At 31.5% G+C, this 21,255-nt stretch overlaps 5 protein-coding genes across 5 annotated transcripts; 1 reads left to right on the forward strand and 4 right to left on the reverse strand.

Annotated features, from left to right (window-relative positions):
* Nucleotides 1-985: 985 nt before the first annotated feature.
* Nucleotides 986-1,812, reverse strand: PGO_092120 (LSM domain containing protein; the record flags this gene model as incomplete). The annotated part of the gene is made up of 3 exons (XM_028687800.1): nucleotides 986-1,242; nucleotides 1,451-1,552; nucleotides 1,716-1,812. The coding sequence occupies 3 exons, from the start codon at nucleotides 1,810-1,812 to the stop codon at nucleotides 986-988; spliced, it is 456 nt and encodes a 151-aa protein (XP_028543601.1).
* Nucleotides 1,813-3,552: 1,740 nt separating this feature from the next.
* PGO_092130 (pyruvate dehydrogenase E1 component subunit alpha) lies at nucleotides 3,553-5,349 on the forward strand (the record flags this gene model as incomplete). The annotated part of the gene is made up of 1 exon (XM_028687801.1): nucleotides 3,553-5,349. One exon carries the CDS (start codon nucleotides 3,553-3,555, stop codon nucleotides 5,347-5,349), a length of 1,797 nt encoding a protein of 598 aa, XP_028543602.1.
* A 2,506-nt stretch (nucleotides 5,350-7,855) lies between these two features.
* Nucleotides 7,856-9,268, reverse strand: PGO_092140 (ethanolamine kinase; the record flags this gene model as incomplete). The annotated part of the gene is made up of 1 exon (XM_028687802.1): nucleotides 7,856-9,268. The coding sequence occupies one exon, from the start codon at nucleotides 9,266-9,268 to the stop codon at nucleotides 7,856-7,858; it is 1,413 nt and encodes a 470-aa protein (XP_028543603.1).
* Nucleotides 9,269-14,442: 5,174 nt separating this feature from the next.
* On the reverse strand, nucleotides 14,443-15,500 carry PGO_092150 (GrpE protein homolog, mitochondrial; the record flags this gene model as incomplete). The annotated part of the gene is made up of 2 exons (XM_028687803.1): nucleotides 14,443-14,473; nucleotides 14,620-15,500. The coding sequence occupies 2 exons, from the start codon at nucleotides 15,498-15,500 to the stop codon at nucleotides 14,443-14,445; spliced, it is 912 nt and encodes a 303-aa protein (XP_028543604.1).
* A 1,796-nt stretch (nucleotides 15,501-17,296) lies between these two features.
* Nucleotides 17,297-19,001, reverse strand: PGO_092160 (ribosome biogenesis regulatory protein; the record flags this gene model as incomplete). Its single annotated transcript, XM_028687804.1, has 3 exons — nucleotides 17,297-17,468; nucleotides 18,009-18,506; nucleotides 18,934-19,001. The coding sequence occupies 3 exons, from the start codon at nucleotides 18,999-19,001 to the stop codon at nucleotides 17,297-17,299; spliced, it is 738 nt and encodes a 245-aa protein (XP_028543605.1).
* Between the last annotated feature and the right edge of the window lie 2,254 nt (nucleotides 19,002-21,255).

The raw sequence follows: 21,255 nt of genomic DNA on the forward strand, positions 1-21,255 counted from the left end.
ACACTCAGGAAGAGGACACCTTGAACGGATGCATATTACTATACAATTAAATGGTTTATATATATTCCTCTAAATTTTATTAAAGGTTCAAAATTTCCAAGAAAATAATTTGGACTTTTCAATTTATTTATGGTTGAAGAAGAGAGGAACCTAAACACATTTTTGGGGGTTATTAGAAAAATATGGGATGTTAAAAAAAAAAAAAAAAAAAAAAAAATTCATAATAATTTACGATCTAGTGATGAAATGAACAGAATTTACTTAACATATACTTCATAAAATATTAACGTCTTATGAGTAAGGAAAAGAAAGATTTATATTATATGTAATAAAAAAGTAGCAAATGTGGCATAGAAGTACTTTCGATTTACAATTTGTTCATAACAAAATATTTACAAAAAAGGCTACGAAAAAGTGGAAGATGAAGATTCATTGGGGAGTACAAAAAAAAAAAAAAAAAAAAAAAAAAAGAAAAATATCAAAAAACGGAAATCCCAAATGAGTGTTAAAAGCAAAATGATACTTTTAAAAAAAGAATACTAAAAATTGGGTGAGGGAGTATTTGTGCGGGCGTGTTGTTCATGTGTCTAGATTCCCTTTAAAAGGAAATTCAGGAATTGGGTTGAACACAGCCATATAACACACACGCATGTATGTACGCATGCATGTACACATGCATATATGTATACATATTCATACACATGTGCATAGACCTGTTTTATGTACACAGTCTCATGCAAAATTCGTAAAGAAGAATGATTCTTGATAATTTGGGTGGGTGGGGGTAGATACACCGAAATTAGGCACATAAAAAGGAGAGTGATATATACCTCCTCTTCTCCTTGGAAATAAATGTCAGAGTTTAGAAATATCTTGATGGTTCATACAATGGCACTCAAACATCCACTTCTTCTTCTTCTTCTTCTTCTCATTTTGTGGTTGCAAACTGCCCATTCTTTGCTCATTTTTTATTTTTCCCTTACGGTTAATTCTCAAAAATGGTTGACTCTTGATTATTCTCCGGTAGATAATTCAAAATTTGGTTTATGGGTTTGTATCGCAAAATGACATTCTCAGATAATGGAGCTGTCACCACCATGTCACTTGATGAGTAGACTTCTGCTTTCTCATCCTCTTCATTTTCTTTTTTGTGTATTTGTGAATAATCAAACATTTTTGAGTACTTATCTTCATCAACTGAACCGAAGTAGGCAATGTTATCTCCCCTTATTATGAGGTTTCCTAATGATTGGATAGCGAGTTTAATGTAATGGAATGGAAAATAATAACTAGTGAAAAAAAAAAAAAAAAAAAGAGTTCACGTTCGTGGGGGGGGGGGGGTTCATAAAACAGACTCATAGGGACTTAGAACTGAAAAAAATTTTTGCAGCAAATGTTAACCCATAAATGCACGAGCATCTAAAACAAAAAAATCATTTGTAAATTTTACCTATGTACACATCAGAAAAGTAGTTTTTATCTGGGATTATTATTTTCTCTACACAATGAGTTAAAAAAATATTTCCATGCTGGTCGTATGTTCTTAGTATACCTTTTTTGTGTGTTGCAGAAAAAAAAAAAGGAGAGGTATATGTATGTGTGCATTTGCATGTGCAGGAGAAAGATGCCTGGGGGATAAATATATTTGAGAGAATGGTAATTCATCCCATATCCAGCTTAACATATACATAACAGTTTCTCCTCCTATGACTCACCTAAGTACAATTTATTATCCCTGGAAGAAATAAAAATGTATGTATCGATATCCTCCTCAAATGTGCTGAACCAAAGAGGCATGGAAGAAGGCTCCATTTGCCCTTATTCCTCGTGTGTGCGGATTTCTTTTAAATGTAGATGGTGTTGAGAATCTCTTCGTACGTATAAGCATGGGCATATATTACTCGTGTAGCACAAGCGTGTATATATGTACATGTATATACATATGCATATACATTTCATATGCACCTGTGTTTATCCCGCTTGGCTGTATTCTCTCATGTTCCACTTGGTAAACAAGCGTTTTCAAGTATTCATATGTTCATCAATCAAGCATTATCTTTTCTTTTTTTTTTCTTTTTTTTTTCTTTTTTTTTTTTTTTTTTTTCCCTTTTTACTCCTTCAGTTTCACCTACTTGGGAATAAAATTTTGTTCTGTTTGACCCCTTTTTACCTCTTATCACAGTACCGGTTCAGTTTTTTTTTTTTTTTTTTTTTTTCTTTTTTTTGTAAATATCCAGTTTTCTTTCCTTCTCCAAATATGAAATGGAAAAATTAAAATGTAAATGACCTTTCCCGATAATTACAATGATGCTGTTATTTGTAGGATCTTAGGTGATTTACACTCCATGCATATTCTTTTTGTGTATGAAAAGAAGTAGACTTTTGTAAGGTTGCCATCAGCTGTATCTTCTACATCTGCTGCTTGGCCCCTTGGGGGTATTTTCCTAACACAAGTTTACTCAAGTTAATTCAGAAATTATCTTGAACCTCTCTCTCTCCACTTGTGTCAACATATTCTGATAGCAAACATGAATCAGCTTAAAGTATACACTCCTTTAAAACGGGAACTTAAAATTGAAGGAGGGGAAAAAATGTAATAATCAAACTAAAGTAAAATGTAAAAAATGAATTTCATGCATCCTATATGGGGGACACTAGCATGAGCCTTACCCAAGCCAAGGGAGAAAAAAAAAAAAAAAAAAAAAAAAAAAAAAAAAAAAGAGGAAAAAAAAAAAAAAAAAAAAAAAAAAAAAAAAAAAAAAAAAAAAAAAAAAAAAAAAAAAAAGGAAAAAAACAAGGAAAAAAAAAAGGAGGGAAAGAAAAAAAAAAAAAAAAAAAAAAAAAAGAAAAGAAAAGAAAAGAAAAGAAAAGAAAAAGAAAAAGGAAAAGGAAAAGGAAAAGGAAAAGAACAAGAGAATGGAAAAGGAATAAGAATGGAAAAGGAACAGGAATGGAAAAGGAACAAGAATGAAGAGAAAACAAGAGTGGAAAAAGAACAAAAATGAAGAGAGAACAAGAGTGGAAAAAGAACATGAACGGAAGAAGAACAAAATGTGAAACTTAAACGAATAGGAAAAATATAAGACGTAAATATATTTCCCAAACGAACATTGTCATAAGTATGCCACGACTGTGAAGTGCCTCTTTTTTTTTTTTTTTTTTTTTTTTCCCTTTTCATTTCGACGTAAACATTTGTTTGTTGAACGCCCCCTCGAATTTTCTTTTCCAATTGAGGTAGGACATTTGACATACGCACGAAAATGAATAAAAATAATGAGATGAAATAGAAAAAAAAACAAATAAAGCAATAAGATGGAATAGAAAAAAAAAAAAAAAAAATAAAATAAAATAAAACAATAAGATGGAATAGAAAACAAAATAAATAAAAACATAAGAAAAGATAAAATAAATTAAAAATAAAATAAATAAGAAGGCAAAGCACATAGAACGCAAGTCAAAACCAAAGTGACAACCACACAGAAAAAATATACACCTCGATCAGTTGCACCATTGCTTGCCCCCGACCTGTGCTGTAGAAAAATTCAGTTGACGATGCAGGTAAGAGTTGGATTTATTACTATGCTAATCATAGGAGTGGAAATTAGTAGAACTATGAACATACAAAAGAAAACCAATGTAATGTTTATCAAAAATACATTCACAAATACAAGTGACATAAGTGGTTTAAGTAGCAGTATGAAAAAAAAAATAGATGCACACTACAGGCCTATGAAGAACCAAATGATTGGATCCAAAAAAGTGGAGCAGGCTATAGTACAGGTGGATGATGGGAGAACTGCCCAGCTTCTACATCACGACAATACTCTGCATCATACATATATAAATAATAGAGAGGAAAAAAGAAATTCATATGAAGAAGATGCTAAAGAAATTCTAGGAAAAGTGGCGAGCCATGAGAACAACTATAACATATATTTGGAAAACAACAAGATGGACGAATACATATCCGATGTAAATGTAACGAAGGAAGAAATGAAAATGTTGTATGAAGATATGCATCTGGGAAGAATGTTTGAAAATTTAGTAGCCAAATTGTACTATAATAAAAAAATAAATGGGTTCGTTCATCTGTATAATGGACAAGAAGCCATAAGTACAGGAATCATAAAAAATTTAAGACCATCAGATTTTGTAACAAGTACATATAGAGACCATGTTCATGCGATAAGCAAAAATGTAGCACCAAAAAAAGTTTTAAATGAATTGTATGGAAATTATTACGGAAGCACAAATAGAGGCAAGGGGGGATCCATGCATATATATAGCAAAGATCACAACTTCATTGGAGGGTTCGGTTTTATTGGAGAACAAATTCCTATAGCCGTTGGCTTGGCTTATAGCATTTTGTACAAACAAGAGTTTCCACCCCAAGGGGCATATTCAAACGGGGCATATTCAAACGGGGCATATTCAAACGGGGCATATTCAAACGGGGCATATTCAAACGGGGCAAATTCAAACGGGGCAGATTCAGGCGGGGCAAATTCAAACGGGGCAGATTCAGGCGGGGCAAATTCAAACGGGGCAGATGGAGCAAGCGCTAGTGTTACCAAAAAAAGCACCGATGTAGATGTGGTAGTCTGCTTTCTAGGGGATGGCACCACGAACATTGGGCAGTTCTTCGAATCTCTAAATCTGGCATCTGTATATAATTTGCCAATCATATTCGTTATAGAAAATAATAACTGGGCTATAGGAATGGAGGGATCAAGGAGTTCAACAGATGACATTATGAACAACTACGTCAAAGGAAAGTCTTTCAACTTAGACACCTATAGAATTGACGGGAATGATGTGTTAAGGATATACAAATTGATGAAAAAAAAGGTAAAAGAAATGAGAAAAAGAGAGTGTGGACCTGTGCTTATAGAAGCAATTACTTATAGAGCTAAAGGTCATTCCCTTGCAGATCCAGATGAGCTTCGAGTACAGGAAGAAAAATCATCCTGGAAGAAAAGAGATCCTCTTGTACATTTAGCTAGCTACATGAAAAAAAATAACCTTGTCAAAGAATCATTCTTTGAAGAAATAAAAATAAAAACCAAAGAAATGTTAAAAAATGCTGAACTTGATGCTGATGAAAACTTAAAGAACAGCCAAAATATAAACGTATGTCATTTGTTGAAGCAAAATATTTTTGCTCCCTCAGAAAAAACTTCCTGCATGCCTGAGTACAAGCAATACACAAAGTTTGATCACTTGACGGATTCGGAACTTGCTGAATATTACGAAGCTCTTCAGAAGGAGAAGATCAGAAAAATGCAGAACAAAAAGGCCGACCCGTCCGAGTTCTTTACACGCAAGGCCCTCCCCCTTGTCATTAACTAGTGCGTTCCCCACCACATCATGCTTCTGGGACGGAGCACCACATTGGTACAGTGGTGCAGTAGCATAATTGCATAACGGTGCAGCGGTGTAGTAGCATAATTGCATAATGGCCAATGCACATGCACCTCTGTGAATGGACACGCAAATGTGCTATATGAAGGGGATTTTCCTACTCGAAAACTCATATTGGAAATTTCGTATGTGTGAATGTCTGCACATTTGATCATGGGATATATTTATAACTCACCATGTGCCACATTTTTCCTAGTATATTTGTTATCACATTTGAATGATGTTTTCAAAAAAAAAAAAAAAAAAAAAAAAAATGGGTTCGAACATGTAATGAAATGGATTAAATGAGGATTTACCACATCGCAGTTTATACATCTATCTTTTACTTTAGTGAATTTTTTTGTTTTTATTTTATTTTATTATTATTATTTTATTTTTTTTTATTTTTACGTCCCTTTTTGTTCTTATTAATTGTATCACTTGGATTGTTTTCATTCTTTTTTTTTTTTTTTTTTTTAGTTTCCATTATTTAAAAATATTATGCGGTTCCTTTTTTTTTTTTTTTCTCTTTGAACAATCCAATGAAGGGTGTTCCGCCTGTATATTTATAACATACAACTAATAGATGTAAATTAACAAGATGAAATTTTAACTCTTAACAAAATGGACATTTTGTTTTGAAGCATTTTATGATTCACCCCCCTTATGTTAATATAAACGAGGTGCAAAAATACAGATACGTAAAAATGTGCGGTTCAGTTTATTGCCTTTTCAGGAGTGATGTATAAGACATGTGATATGGTGATATGAACCATGTACCTTTTTACAATGAATTTGGAACATTCATCAAACTTTCCATTCCACCCCTCTTCAAAAAAGGGAATATTAATAATGAACAAAAGAAATTGAGGAACAGATAACTTGTTATATTTTTCCTTACATATTCATCATTGCTGTAAAGTTCAAGACAAGGTGATATATCTTGCATTGGTCAAGAAACAGTGTAATTCATTTCTCTGTAATTTTTCTCCTCAACCACAAGTACTTATAATACCCCTCTTACACCAAATAGATACAAAATCAACAGTGATACAAATATAATGATAGAAAAAAAAAAAAATAAAATAAAATACACCAAATTAAAGCAACAGAAAAAATGTCTTCATACATAATCATAATAAGAGCTTTACTAAAAAACATGAACACTAGATATTTACAATTTTTATAGTGATTGAAAAAATAGAGTTTCACGTTAAATGTGTTGTTAAAATGGCTAAATGGAAGAAAAAAAAAAAAAAAAAAAAAGCCAAATAATGTCGAGATAAAGAGGTAACACTAAAAACAGAATTATGCATAACAATTCACATAATACTGATGGAGAAAGTGTTTCGGAATGGAAAAAAGACAAACACACATTTGTTATAATTATAGGAATAGATAGAAAATGCAAAAATGGTATAAATTATATTACCATCATTATATAAGAAATATATGTAAATATGGGGAGAGACAAAAATAAAAATAAAAAAAAAAAAAAAAATGGGAAAAAAATTACACCTTAAAAAGTTCATTCACGAGAAGAAGGGGTATATAGATAGCTAATGTTACTCATTTTTCTGTGTATCATCTGGATACTTAACCCAACTATCTATATCTTATTTATGGGAGAGGGGTTCACGTAGACATGCAGATGTATAGAGGCATGTATGTCGAGTCTGTTCGTACGGGAAGGGGAAAAAAAAAAAAAGAGGTGAACTCACACTACTCCCTTATTTTGGTATAAATAAACATTTCATGCGCTCATGCAAACATACCCTTTTTTTTCTTCTTTTTTTCTCCAGGACATTGGGGTATTCACAACATGTTGCATTGTTATGCTTACCCAAACATGGGAAACGAAAAAAAAAGGTAAAACATGGGGGAGTGGGAAGGAAATGGCTGTTAAAAAATTGCACAAAAGGTACGGCAAACTAACTGACGGAGTCTCCTATTTGGTGATAAATGATAAACAAAATATTTCCCTCCTATTTAATGAGTGTGTAGCAAAAGCGTTTCCCATTTTGGAAAGGTTCATTTTCTGTTCTTCATAAAAATTCTCTTTGGAATCTCCACTCAGCTTTTTCCTCCCTATTCTTCATCTCGTTGAAATGGCATTTTGGAATGAATGAAAAAAAAAAAAAAAAAAAAAAAAAAAAAAAAAAAAAATCTCATAACAATGGGGGACTCCTGCAAATGTGGTCTTTAACATATCAATATGTAAGATACTGATACGTGTATCCTACCCGAACGTACGAATGGAAAACAATTTATGCGAGGGATTGGAAGGTAAAGGGCAAAGCAAAAAGGTAAATCAAGCTCGTAGGTTCCCTCATCACTTGGATCACCACATGGGAAAAAGTCTTCACCAAACAACTCGTCCAGGTGCTCAAGCAGTGCCTAAAGAAGTAGCTAAGGCAGCGACTCCGACATGCACTTCCCCTCTTTTGCACTCGTATCAAGAACCCGTGTTGGATACCTTGGATCTAAAGATGGGTAAACAGGACGCTGTCAATCGAGTCATCCCATAATTAATAAAATCAAAATCAATAGACGAATGAAGACCTTGTAGTAAGGACCATAATCCCCAATAAATATGAGAACATATATAAAATGGTTGTATTTCTTGAATCAGTTTATTAATTAAATTTTCATCGTCTGTATTCAAGTAATGCTTTATGAAATGATATTCTTCATCCCTAGAAGGAGTCAAATCCCAATCACAATTAAACCCAGCATATTCATTGAAATGATTAGCTATGTCGTATGCTCTTTCCATTGGACAAGCATATTCAAAATCGATAAACGAGATGTTCTTTTTATCTGTCGATATGAGATTACTACCACCCTTTACATCTATGTTAGATGAAACAGAATCTGTATTAGATTCGCATTCATTGGATTTAGAAGATACAGCAGATTCTGTACTCACCACCACCTTGGATGTATCAAATGTGCTAATAATATTTGAAGACAATAAATCACAGTGACATAAAACAATGGGAGAATTTTCCATTTTACATAATTTTTCTATTTCCTGTATAGTGTTTTGTAAAACATCAAAATCAATAAGTTTTAAAATATTTGCTTTTGCATCAAAAGAACAAATTTGTTTTCGTTCTTCATTCAGCAAATTGAAATATTTCCAAATGGTACTCCACAAGAAAGATGGTCTAGTTCCTTGAACATTCTGAGAATTCTGTAATTCTTTATACAATGTATCATTTAATTTAACATCATGTAGAGCTTTCAAATTTTTTGCAATTAATTTTTGAAATATTGGATTTTTTATATCTTCCCTTGAGAGTGCATATCCATCCATGAACTCTTCAATTCTTCCATTTGGAAAAAATACATAAATTTTTTTCCCAATATTTTTATCATATAAAATAATGGAAATTTTCTTTTCTCGATCTCTATTTATAATTTCATTTGTTTTAGGTCCATAAAGTCTTATCAAATATTTTGCTTTTTTAGATGTGTCTTCTACTTTTACAAGAATATTTGTAATTCCTCCATTTATCATTTCAAAATTTAATTCATCCACTTTATTTTCTTCTATTAAGTCTTTTCCATAGTGCAACATCACATATTTGCAATAAATGAATAATGTATGTTCATTTTCGAAGATGTTACTAACAAATATTTCTAATAATTCTTCTGCTCTTTTGCTTCTGTTTTCTCCTTCTTCTATTTTTAAATTATTTTCTGATATTGGATATACTCCATGCTTATTTTTTGTTTCTGTAATTTGTGAATTCGTTGATCCTACACTCGTTTTTCTTCTCACGGATACATGGATACTTTCCATCGATAGACAATTCGGCTTCTTCTCTGTTTCCTCAAGCCTCCTCTTCTTATCCTCTTCCATCTTCTCTTCTTTTTCTTTCTCTTCAATATGGATATATGTATCTACCTACTTTTGTGCCCTTTTTTGGGCTCTCGGTTGTGTCTTTTTTGGGCTCTCGGTTGTGTCTTTTTTGGGCTCTCGATTGTGTCTTTTTTGGGCTCTCGATTGTGTCTTTTTTTATGCCCTTGTTTGTGCCCTTTTTTGTGTATTTTTTTTTTTTTTTTTCTAAAAATATTCACTTATAATAACAAGTGTCTACGCAACGAACAAGACAAATAAACTGCGTTCTGTGTAGAAATGTATACTTTTTTCACAAACGGAATGTGCCGTGAATTTTTGCAATTGGAAATTTGGACAACTTGTCATATGTGTGTTTAAATGGGATCAATCCCAAATGAAATCAATCCCAAATGAAATCAATCCAAAGTACATTTCCCTTTTTTCTGAAAGCCGAAAGGCATATTCACATTGTCCAAATATGAAATCGTACGCAGATTTTTTGCTTTCACTTAAATGTAAGAATATGTAATATGGTTATCACTCTCTTTTATGTAAAATAAGTTATAGAGATGGCAAAGTAGGTTTTTTATTTAATAATTGAAATGCGTACATAGTCGCCTGATGATATGTTTGGTTATGTGTTTTGTAGTTTACTTAGTGTACAGAAATATACCCCTACACTAGCAATAATAACGGTATTGTGTTATATACACTCACTTCTTCTCCTTCTTGTCTAGAATCCAGAATTCCTTTACTGTGTCAACTCTACTTCCCATGAAAAAAAAAAAAAAAAAAAAAACGCACATTGATAAGTATTAAGATTATATCATAAAATTGTTTTTTTAATATCATTACATACATATATAGGTTTATATAACCATATTTGCGTACCCCCCTCCCCAAAAAAAAAAAAAAAAAAAATGTAATAATATGTAATTGCTAACTTTGAGGTAATTGCTTCTTATCTATTTCGAGACTATTGCTACTGTTGTGTACATATTAACATGTGAAATGTAGATAATTTATTCTTTTGTAGTTATCACAGAAATGAAGTCATATAAAAGAAAATAGAAATGACAATACTGTAATGTTCCTACAACACAGTTTTCACAGTTTTCACAAAAGTACAGAATAGATTTTCCTTGACACTCCCACGGGTAATCTCTTGCAAGAAGAAGAATCTGAATTTTTATTTACAGATGTTCTGTTTCTTCAGTTATGAACAGTCCAATAAATCACAATTGGTAAACGGAACGTGTAAATACCCGATTGGCTATCGGGGTATATTGCTGACGTAAAAAAAAAAAAAAAATAAAAAATAAAATTTCACTGACGTGTTCAATTTTAAATAACACATGAATGGTATGCTATTTATCTGCGAACAAATAAAAAAAAATAATAAAATAAAAAAATTGTCATATAATATTGAACACTATAACGTAAGTACTACTTTTGGGGGCGTGCGTTTTTCCCACATGCAAGAATTATGCAGAAGTGGGGACATTTGCGTGTGGATACATATGAACACACAAGTATTCATACACGTGTATGGTTATATATATATAAGTAGAAGCCTATGTGTTTACACACCAAATTACTTTTTACCCTCTATATATGCACTACTAGATTGGAATGTTAACATTGCACAAGTGTGTGTGCAGATTTTGTGTGTAATTTACATACACACACTATCGTATATCTTTTGGAGTGTACGGGTGGTAGTAAGTAAGCTAGTAATTTGGCCGTTGTTGTTGAAATCGAAAAAGAAAAGATATGTCAAGAAAAAAAGGAGAAGTAATGAAAAGAGGTAATAAATTAACAAAATGGAAAACTAGATTGACAAAAAAAAAAAAAAAAAAAAAAAAAAAAAAAAAAAAGACAAACGTTTGCATGTATGCACTGTATACCGTTGCATACACAGTTGCGCAAGCACGTGTGAAAAAAAAAGTTAAACGAGTGATTTATATATATATATATATATATATTTTACTGTTTTATTATATTTTATTTCTTTTTTAAGTAGATAGAGCTCAGCTACAACTACTCCATGATAGGCGGGGTATTCTCAACAGAGCCCTTAAATGATATTCATGGCATGTGAGAGAGACTGTGCTGTATTTTCGCACATATAAACATATTTTTATGCATATATACATATATATCTATACGCACGTATGTATATTTTTCACACAAATGTAATACTGATTTCCCACTTGTTTTCGTAACAGATATGAGCGAAAAGAAGAAAAGAAGACCCACGAAATAATTTGTCTGCACATGCGTATGAACACATGTACACATAAAAACTTATGAAAACGAAATTTATGAATGAGCAAATTTATGAGTGCACAAATTTATGAGTGCACAAATTTATGTAGGTATAAATTCGTGTAAATGTAAACTGGTGCAATTACAGATTTATGTATGAGTGTAACGGCCCATATAGAAAAAAGAGTATACACCAGGAGTGTGTATTCTGAGCTGTGTCCAATTCTGTGTCTTGTTTCAGATTCATGTTAGTCTTTTGAGAAAATAATTTTTTTTCTTTTTTTTTTTTTTTTCTTTTGCGACGTGGAAAACTCGGGAAATTGATCACTCAGCAGATGGTAAACTTGTGAGATAGTTTTATCTCAACTCAGAAAATTGAAACTCAGAAGTTTGACAAATAACCAATTTTCTGCGTTAAAAATGTTTTATTTAATTTTTATTCTATTTTTTTTTTTTTTTTTTTTTCACTTGGGAACTATAAATTAAAAACTATTGTGTAAAAATACCTAAACGTAACTTAAATTCCTTTTTTTTTTTTTTTTTTTTTTTTTTTTTTTTCTCTTCCAAATTTGGTTGCAAATATATATGTACGTGTGCCAAGTGGGTAAGAGAAAATAAGTGAAAGTCTTTGGGTGTGTACAAAAGTATATATTGGTTGGACTTTTACGTTGTAAGTAAATAAGGGGGGAGGGGGGCAGGAAAATGGATAAGTTTTTCTCTTTTTTTTTTTTTTTTTTTTTTCCCCTCTTTAAATCCTTCTTTTGCTATATTGTTCTCATTAAATTTTTCAAGTCGAAAAGGGGAAAAAGAAACAAAAGAACTGAATTGTGTTAGTGAAAAGCAGTTAATTGCTCTTAGTAAAATGAAACTTTCATAATTGAGGTAAAATTTTGTGAAACTGAAAAATGGAGTTTTCACGCTCGAAAACGTTACAATGAATAAATGAATGAATAGATGAATGAACAGATGAATGAACAGATGAATGAACAAATAAATGAACAAATAAATGAACAAATAAATGAACAAATAAATGAACAAATGAATGAACAAATGAGTGAACAAATGAATGAATAACATGGAGGTAATTAAATATATAAGTAAAACAGGGGTAATTAAATGGAAATGGCTTAAAGTAATTTTATAAAAAAATTACAAAAAAAAATTAATTTTTAAGTTATGCGCCTAATTTTAAATTGATTAACGGGTAAATTTAAATTTTTACGAGGCCAATTTTAAACTATTTAAAAAAAAAAAAAAAAAAAAAAAAAAAAAAAAAAAACAATAAAATACACTAAATCGATGATACTAAGGGATGGGGGGAAAAATACCCAGACGTGAAAATTCTTCCAATCCAAACCCTAAGCAACTTTGAGCAAAGCTCTCCGACCAGCACCATCCCCCACTCCCCCAAAACCCTACGACTCAATATGTACGACATAAAGAAATTGTTTATAATTTTTTTTTTTTTTTTTTTTTATTTTTTTTTACATACACTCCCTCTTATCAATGTTGTGTGAAGATTATTATATATATACCTCAAGTGTGTGCACAAATTTTCAGCTCTTTTTTATGAATAATTAATGTTCTAAGTTCTCTTTGCCACATAAATTGAGAAAAGAAAGTTTAAGTTAATCATGTCAATGGAGAAAAATATTCAAAAATTTTTTTCTTTATTCAACATATGTACACGGATGATTGAATATTTATGTGAACAATACATATATATAAGGCTATAGTAGGAGGTATACATGAATATAAAAATTTAATAGGACATATTATTCGTGAGAAATAGGGCCGCGAGATCTGCACATTGGGGGAGGAGGGGTGAAGGGGTACAGGAGAAGTAGAAAAATGTCAATACGTGTTGTAACATGCATGGATAAACCTGAAATCAAATATGCAACACATGTTATAATTTTTTTTTTTTTTTTTTTTTTTTTTTTTTTTTTTTTTTCCCTCGCTTTTTCGAAGAAAATCATTGATAAATCAGTTTATTTAAAAAATTAAAAAGTAGAATTGTATCGAAAACGTAAAATGTGGTATCCGCTATTTATCACACACCGTTTTATTGAGGCCAATTAGTGTGATCCTCTTAAAAATATGACTTCATATAAAATAGGAAATTATTTTTACTTAATGGATAAACGTTATAATGTCCTTCCCCTTTCACTTTCTTTTCTTGTTCACGTTCACCTTCACTTTCGCCTTCACTTTCGCCTTAACTTTCGCCTTAACTTTCGCCTTCACTTGTTTGTTTGTTTTATAAATAATGTTAAAAAGCATTAACATGTAGTTTCACTTAAGTAAACATTTTCAGCAGTACAGAAAAAGAAATAAAATTTGTAAATCGATTTCCCCCCACCACCACCACCTTCCTGCCTATTTGATATCCCATTGCACCGCATCAAGAACAAATAGTACATATGAACTTTGAAAATCACCTGGTAATGCAACATTATTTGTGTTTTTATTTATGTTCGTTCCGAATATGTGTCATATATGTGTATGTATAAAAAATGTATGCTCATGCATGTTGACATGGAAAATTTGTTGCTTATGTACGTGTCCCACAAACAGTGAAGGGTGCTACATTATACTTTGTGTGTGTGTGCATCGAAAAGAGCACATGTTTTGAATTTTCCTGCCGTGGCGTGGTCGTGCGAGGAACACGATCCTGCCTTATAACATGAAAAAAAAGGAAAAAAAGGAGAAAAAAAAAAAGAGGAAGAATTTGTCTGATGCTACTTTTTCGGAAAATCGAATCCAAAGGTTGCTCTAATCCCTTAACGTGTAGTTCTGATTTGTGTACCTTCTCAACAGCTATGTATATATGCACATCAGGGTTACACGACAAAACCAACATTTGGGTTGGTAGGGAATTGTTTCATATATTCTCCCTGTTCCTTTATCGAAAAGGCTTCATTTTCTTAATTCTTAACAACTCCAACTTTGGCAGCTCTAAAGGAGAGAAAAAATTGGGATGGATGAAAATGTGTTATCTGTCGAATTATTGGCTAGGAGCAAATAAACATCCGTAAAATTAAAACTTTTCAAAAAATACACTCGGAGGGAGTGCGGTACTGAATTTATAGAATGAAAAGTACCGTAAAATTCGGTCCTTTATTTTGTATCCCTGTTGCACAACTGTCGCAACAGTTCCCTTTTCCTTAGTAGTATCGTCAATTTCAAAAAGTGCTTCATGGAATTGAGGGTTGAATTTTTCATTTATTGGATCATATTTGTCAATTCCATATTTATTAAAAATATTATGCAATATGGTTTCTGTCATTTGTATTCCTTTGTATATGTTATGAATTTCTTCATTCTGCTTTAAGGATTCTTCACTAATATTTTTAATGGCAAGTGATAAATTATCCGCAACATCCAATAAGGACTTTGCAAAATTACTGATGCAATAAAGTTTACTGTTTTCAATTTCTTTTATATATCGATTTCTCAAGTTTTCATTTTCTGCCAACACGGACAGATATTTTTCTTTTAAAATTTTATTATCCACAATTTTTTCTTCCATATTTTTCTTTACTTTTTTAATTTCGTTAATTAAATCTACTTTGTTTAACTTTTCGTAATTTATTCTTTCTGCTTCTTCATTCTGTCGTTCTCCCGTGCTGTTCCCAGTATTGTCTGCTCTGTTCATGTGTTCATTGTGTTCCCCGTTTTTGTTATGTTCACCATGTTCTCCATGTTCGCTATTCTCATTATGTTCCTTATATCCATTTTTTCTGTTGCTTTCATTAATTCCTCCGCTTTTACTACTTTCATTTTGCCCTTCCATACCCCGGTCCGGTATATCTTGCCTGCCCGATCCACTTGTGAACAAGCGCCCTCTCATCATTCCCGCATAGGACTCTTTCGGGTACAAATTGGTTAAGTGGTATCTTCTAAATAGCACTTTCTGCATCCCTGATGTGTTTAGGGGGGCTCTGCAACTTACCCCTCGTTTCAGAAAATTCGCGTACTTCATAATTTGCAGATTCTTAAAAGTTAGGAAAAAATTCGGAAAATTTGTCAAAAAAAAAAAAAAACAGTCAGAAAAAGTTCTGAAAAAATTATGACTGTTCATAAAATTTAGGACTTGTTCCAAAATATGTTAGCAAAATATTCTTAACATGGAAAGCTATTTTTTTTTTTTTTTTTATTAACGATCAGGCATGGTTATATATATATATATATATGCATATGCATATGTACATGTATGTGCACGCATTACCCATTCAGCCGCTTGGAATAACAGTTTCTATAACGTACAAAGCAATGGTATGTCGTATGCTTCTCAAGAGCCGTTTCACTCGTTTGTGTCGGTTTTTGTCATGTTAATGCTCGGCTATGCAAGAAATGGGAGAGGTTAGAAAATGGAAAAAGGGAAAAAAAAAAAAAAAAATTCTCTCACAAATGTTAAATGGGGAATATAACAAAATTGTGATCGTTGCAAAAATGTAAACTAAAACACATATGAGGTAGTGCACAAATGCGCTGCAGAAATTTTTCTTTAAAATTGTTCCTTTTTCATTTACTATTTTTTTTTTTTTTTTTTTTTTTGGCCTCAAAGATGGGGAAGAAAAAGTGAGAAATCTTAGAGAATATACATAACTTAATGTATTGTACCCATTGAGGTTATAGCAACTAGGTAATGATTACACCAGCACTCCCACCACCCCCAAACACGTTCCCCTTCCTTCCCTTTCTTTTTCCTTCCAAATAAAACATACTTGAAATGTTTCAAGTGGAATCTGGAAAAAGTGTGTATTTTTGTTTTTTTAAATCTTTTACAACTAGGGGCTGAGGGGAACATATAAAATGTTTCTCCCCCTCGTAAAATTAATACTGATATATATTCTACATGCATCAAATGAACTTATTTTCACACAGGGAATGTACGAAGGAAAAAAAAAAAAAAAAATAAATATAAAATTATTCATTGGGGACCATCTTTGTATTGAATTATGTTACTCTATACCAATGACAAATACATTTCTTAGGTATTATTATGCTCTTAACCTTACAGTTGCTACACTGTATAATGTATGAACATTAGAGGTGAGGAGATACGAGAAAAATAAAATAAAAAATAAAATATAACTTAATAAGAGTTATTTTAAAAAGGGGGTGGTGGTGGTGGGGAAATATAAACATATATTAACTATCTTATGTTAAAAGGTTCTGACTTGGCATGTTTCTCATTTTATCATTTAAACACATTAACTCCCCACACACACACAAGCCCAACAAGTAGAATATTCAAGTACCCATAAACATTTCACTTATCTTAGCATTTTGCAATGATATACGTGCGGATTGTTCTATTTTATTTTATCATTCCCACGAATTGTAAAAAAAAAAATAAGAGGTTTTATATTACCTACATATAAATTGAATGGTAACACATTTTCCTATAGGAATATAGCTATATATTGAGGGTAGGATATCTGCAACAGTTGTATGCAATCAGTGCAAGATGTCATACGTTTCCAAAAGGTCAGGATGAGCACTGAATGGAACACACATGACAGACATTAATACTACCTCGATGATGGGAAATAAAATGTTAAAATTAAAAGGTCCCATATATAACAAAAAAAAAATAAAAAATAATAAATTGATACGAAAATTTGACATGCATATGAATAATGCTAAAGAAAAACAAAATTTTTGCATTAATTCTCAAAAAAAAAAAAAAAAAAAAACTATAAAGAATATAACAAGAATAATAAAAAATAATACGTGTCTTTTCTTCACAAGTATACCAATGAGGAGCACATTTTATAAGGACTTCAAAACAATTGATGCCAATTTATTATTTTGCTTAATTTCATCTTTCACTAAACGTTTCTCGCACTTTTGATGTATTATGCTATTATTTTTCACTTTCATTTTTTTTTCTTTTTTCAACTTTTTGTCTTGTCGCCCAAAAGTAGACGAAGATATTTGAGCCCTGCGGGAAAAGTGGAAAAGTAGAAAAGCGTATATATATATATATGTATACATGTACACTCGTGCGTGGTTAGCGTCGGATGTATTTTCACTATCAAAATCATGGTATGCATTTTTTTTTTACAGTCCTATGAACGAACATAGGTTTGCAATGTCGCGCGTTTTATTTTATTGTGTGCATATATGACAAATGGCTGATGAGAAAAATGATCAATGTTTGTGATAGGAGCAAAACAAATGAGCAAAAATCTCTAGGCCCCACTTGGCAATGTATGTGCCTACTGAGTAAGACGTGGCAATATAAATATAGCCAACATTTTTACACACATGAAAACAGTGACATATGCATATTTCAGTGTCAGTGTGGAGGATAATACAAAATAATTTAGCATGGTTCGAAGAAGTATATGTTTTTTTTTTATTTTTTAGGGTGGGGTAAGGGGGGGGGGGGGGGGGTGCGTTGAGCAATGTAAGAACTCAGGACACAAGTCTTTTCTTTTTCAGTTAATATTTCCTTTGAATATATTATTTTATTTCTTACATTTTCAAGTTGTCGATTAAATTTTCTCTTTTCCTTTTTTGCAAATTAATGTATTTTATATCCTGGGTTGATATTCCTTCTTGATGGAATTTATTTTTCATTTCTCTCATTTTTTGTTTCATTTTTTTAATTTCTTTTTCTTCCTCAATTTTTTCAAATGGGTCTTCATAAATATTATCATTTGGTTTATATTCATGAATAAAATCTGCATTTTCTTCATTTATTTTTATTTGTTTTTTCTGAAATCGTCTAACCCATCCTTTGGAATTGTTGTCGTATATTAATCCACTCTTATTTTTTTTCATTAATTTCTTTTGAGCAAACATTTCCCATTTGGTGTTTTTTTTGGCTTTCGGGATTTTAGAGTATCTTGGTAGATTGAAATGATTAATTTTTGTTAGTTGGAAAATCACATCTCCAAGATCATCTTTTCCACTTTTTAGTTCGTTCATGCGTTGGATGATGCATTTCAGGTTTTCTTCTACCTTCGCTTTTATTCTGCATAAGGTGGGTGTGGTAAGGAACAAAAATGTATCACGCATACGTATTATATGACATTTGCATACATGTCTAAGCGCATATGCCTGATTGTTCATATTCGTTCGTATACATGTACATATGTATATTATCTTTTGCCTTCACACAAAAACTTTCCTCCTGGTGAAAAGCTGTTGGGGGTGGGGTGCAGAAATTAGGCTAGACAAGTGGAAGGAGCAAAATGGAGTAATCTATTCATTAGCGGAATATATATTTTTCACGCCACGTTCTCGGTGTTATGTTTCACATGCATATGTACATCCATACATGCATATGTACATATTTATCGCGTGCTTTTTGAGCGCTCCAAACTCAGGCAACTCTCGTTATTCCTCATCCACTGCCACATCCACTACTACCACTTCCCCAACTGCTCGTTGGTTATTACTCATTTTCAGACGCAAGCATCGAGTTGTCATATGCCAAAAGGTGTTGAGAACAAAATTCTATGCTCATTTTGTTTTCTCCTCTATGCTTCAAACCGTTAATATACTTTTAAAAAATTTTCAAACAAGGAAAAAAAAAAAAAAAAAAAGAAATCAAACAGTCAATCAATCGGTCAATCGGTCAATCGGTCAATCGGTCAATCGGTCAATCGATCAATCGATCAATCGATAAACCAAGGAAGTATAGATATCGGTAAACACAATGCGGATGGGCTACTTATCAAGTGTAAAGAAGAAGAAACGTTTACGTATATCAATATTTTTCCTTTTTTTAAAAGGGCTCATAAAATGGTAAAGATTTATAAAAAAAAATAATAAAGAAAGAAAGAAATAAAGAAAGGTGTTCAACTGTCGTCGTCATCAGCGATGATATAACTTTGCAAATTTTAACTTCCACTCCTGGGTTATATTTGCATATGTACAATCTAATGCAAAAGAAGAAGATCACCAAAAAAAAAAAAAAAAAAAAAAAAAAATGCCTAAACTAAAAAGTAAAACATAATGCATTTCATAGACATTCGAATGTTACGAGAACTTTTAATTTTTTTTTTGAGTTTCTCCAGCATCCCCATTTTTTTTTTTTTTTTTTTTTTTGTTTAAATTATTGCAAACAATTTTATTACAGCAATTGATTATGTAGGGGAAATGGAGAAGAAATTCTCCCTTTTTTTTTTTTTTCTTTTTTTCTTTTATTCTTTTTAATGATGTACCAATGTATTGTCGAAGAAGAAACATATATAGGTTAGGTTTTACCCCCTTTCTTTTGGCATTTTTTTAAAAAACCTTATTGTCACAATCCTTATTTTAGTTTATTTAAATGAAATAAATGTCATGGTATATTTTTTCTTTTTTATATATGTTCATTCGTCAAGTTCAGAAAACATAGCAGAGAAGAAATATTTTTATGGAAAATCAGGCGTGCAGAACTCTTTTTTCCGTGGGATTAGAATTAAATCGGTGTGGTATAACAAAAATATGTAAACCAAATAAGAGAAAAGAAATTTTCCTTCGCAACCTTTGCTTCATCACCTTCAATCCAAAGTCGCGCCAAAGTGTATCAGGGTGGGTAGGTATTCTTTCCCTAATACCTTGATAAAGTTGGCCATCATTAACCATTTACTCGGTATATATATATATATATATATATACATACATATATATACATACATATATATACATACATATATACATAAATACATATATTTATGTACATACATACATAAATACATATATTTATGTACACTTGTTCGAAATAGATACTTTTCATACGCCTGTTCTTGGGCTACTGCATTGCTTACATATGTAATACCTTGTATTGCATTGGGGGTATAATAAGCATCGATGGATGTATAGCGAATCCCATATTAAATGTAAGTGGGCCACCACCACTCAAAAAAAAAAAAAAAAAAAAATTTATTTCCTCTTCCTCTGGGCGTACGTTTTAAATTATGTTATCTCTCCATACCCCCTTAAAACTTTTTTTTGATGAATTACTGAAAAAGGAAATTTCATCCTTTCCAAATTTTGAGCTTCACTGATCGATCAACCGCTTCACCGATCTGTCAACCACATCACGTACTGCGATCAACCTCTCACTAAGCGACCAACTTATTTTGTGGAACTAGCACTATAACAACACATTCCTGAGCCATGAAAAGATGGGAAAAGTTTCATATATTTTCTGTGCAACATTATGTATACAAGTTTTGATCTAGCATTTTTTTTTTTTTTTTCCTTGTGTATCTAAGTGTTTTTGCTTATCTGCAAAAAAATAAAAAAAATATATGAAGCAGGGAAAATCAGTCAACTGCGTAAATGGGACAAATTCGTAAAACACACAAGATGAAATTTATTGAACATGAAAATAAGGTACCCTTCTCTAGGGTACATGCAAAGAAGGGAACTGATTCATTTTTTAAATTATTCTTTTTTTCCATTCCATTTTTGAAAATAATCTAGTGTCAAAAAAAAAAAAAAAAAAAAAAAAAGGTGAGAAGCTGTGCAAAAACGGTAAATATGCCTGTGTATAATAAACACAGTTTTGTGCTTCTCTAATTCAGGAAAATGTTGGAGAAGAAAGCACAAGCGTAAACATATACACTTTGTTGCATGTGCATTTGTATCACCTATTAATAAAAAAAAAAATTCCATACAATTATAGTGCAAAGTGTGTCGTATGTAAAATAAGGAAGGAAAAAACAATGTTTCCAGTGTGTGCATACAAAAGGTTCTATCACTACGTCTCTTGAAACATATTTACCCTA

Source organism: Plasmodium gonderi (genome assembly GCF_002157705.1).
Source record: "Plasmodium gonderi DNA, contig: Chr09, whole genome shotgun sequence".
NCBI lineage: Eukaryota > Apicomplexa > Aconoidasida > Haemosporida > Plasmodiidae > Plasmodium > Plasmodium gonderi.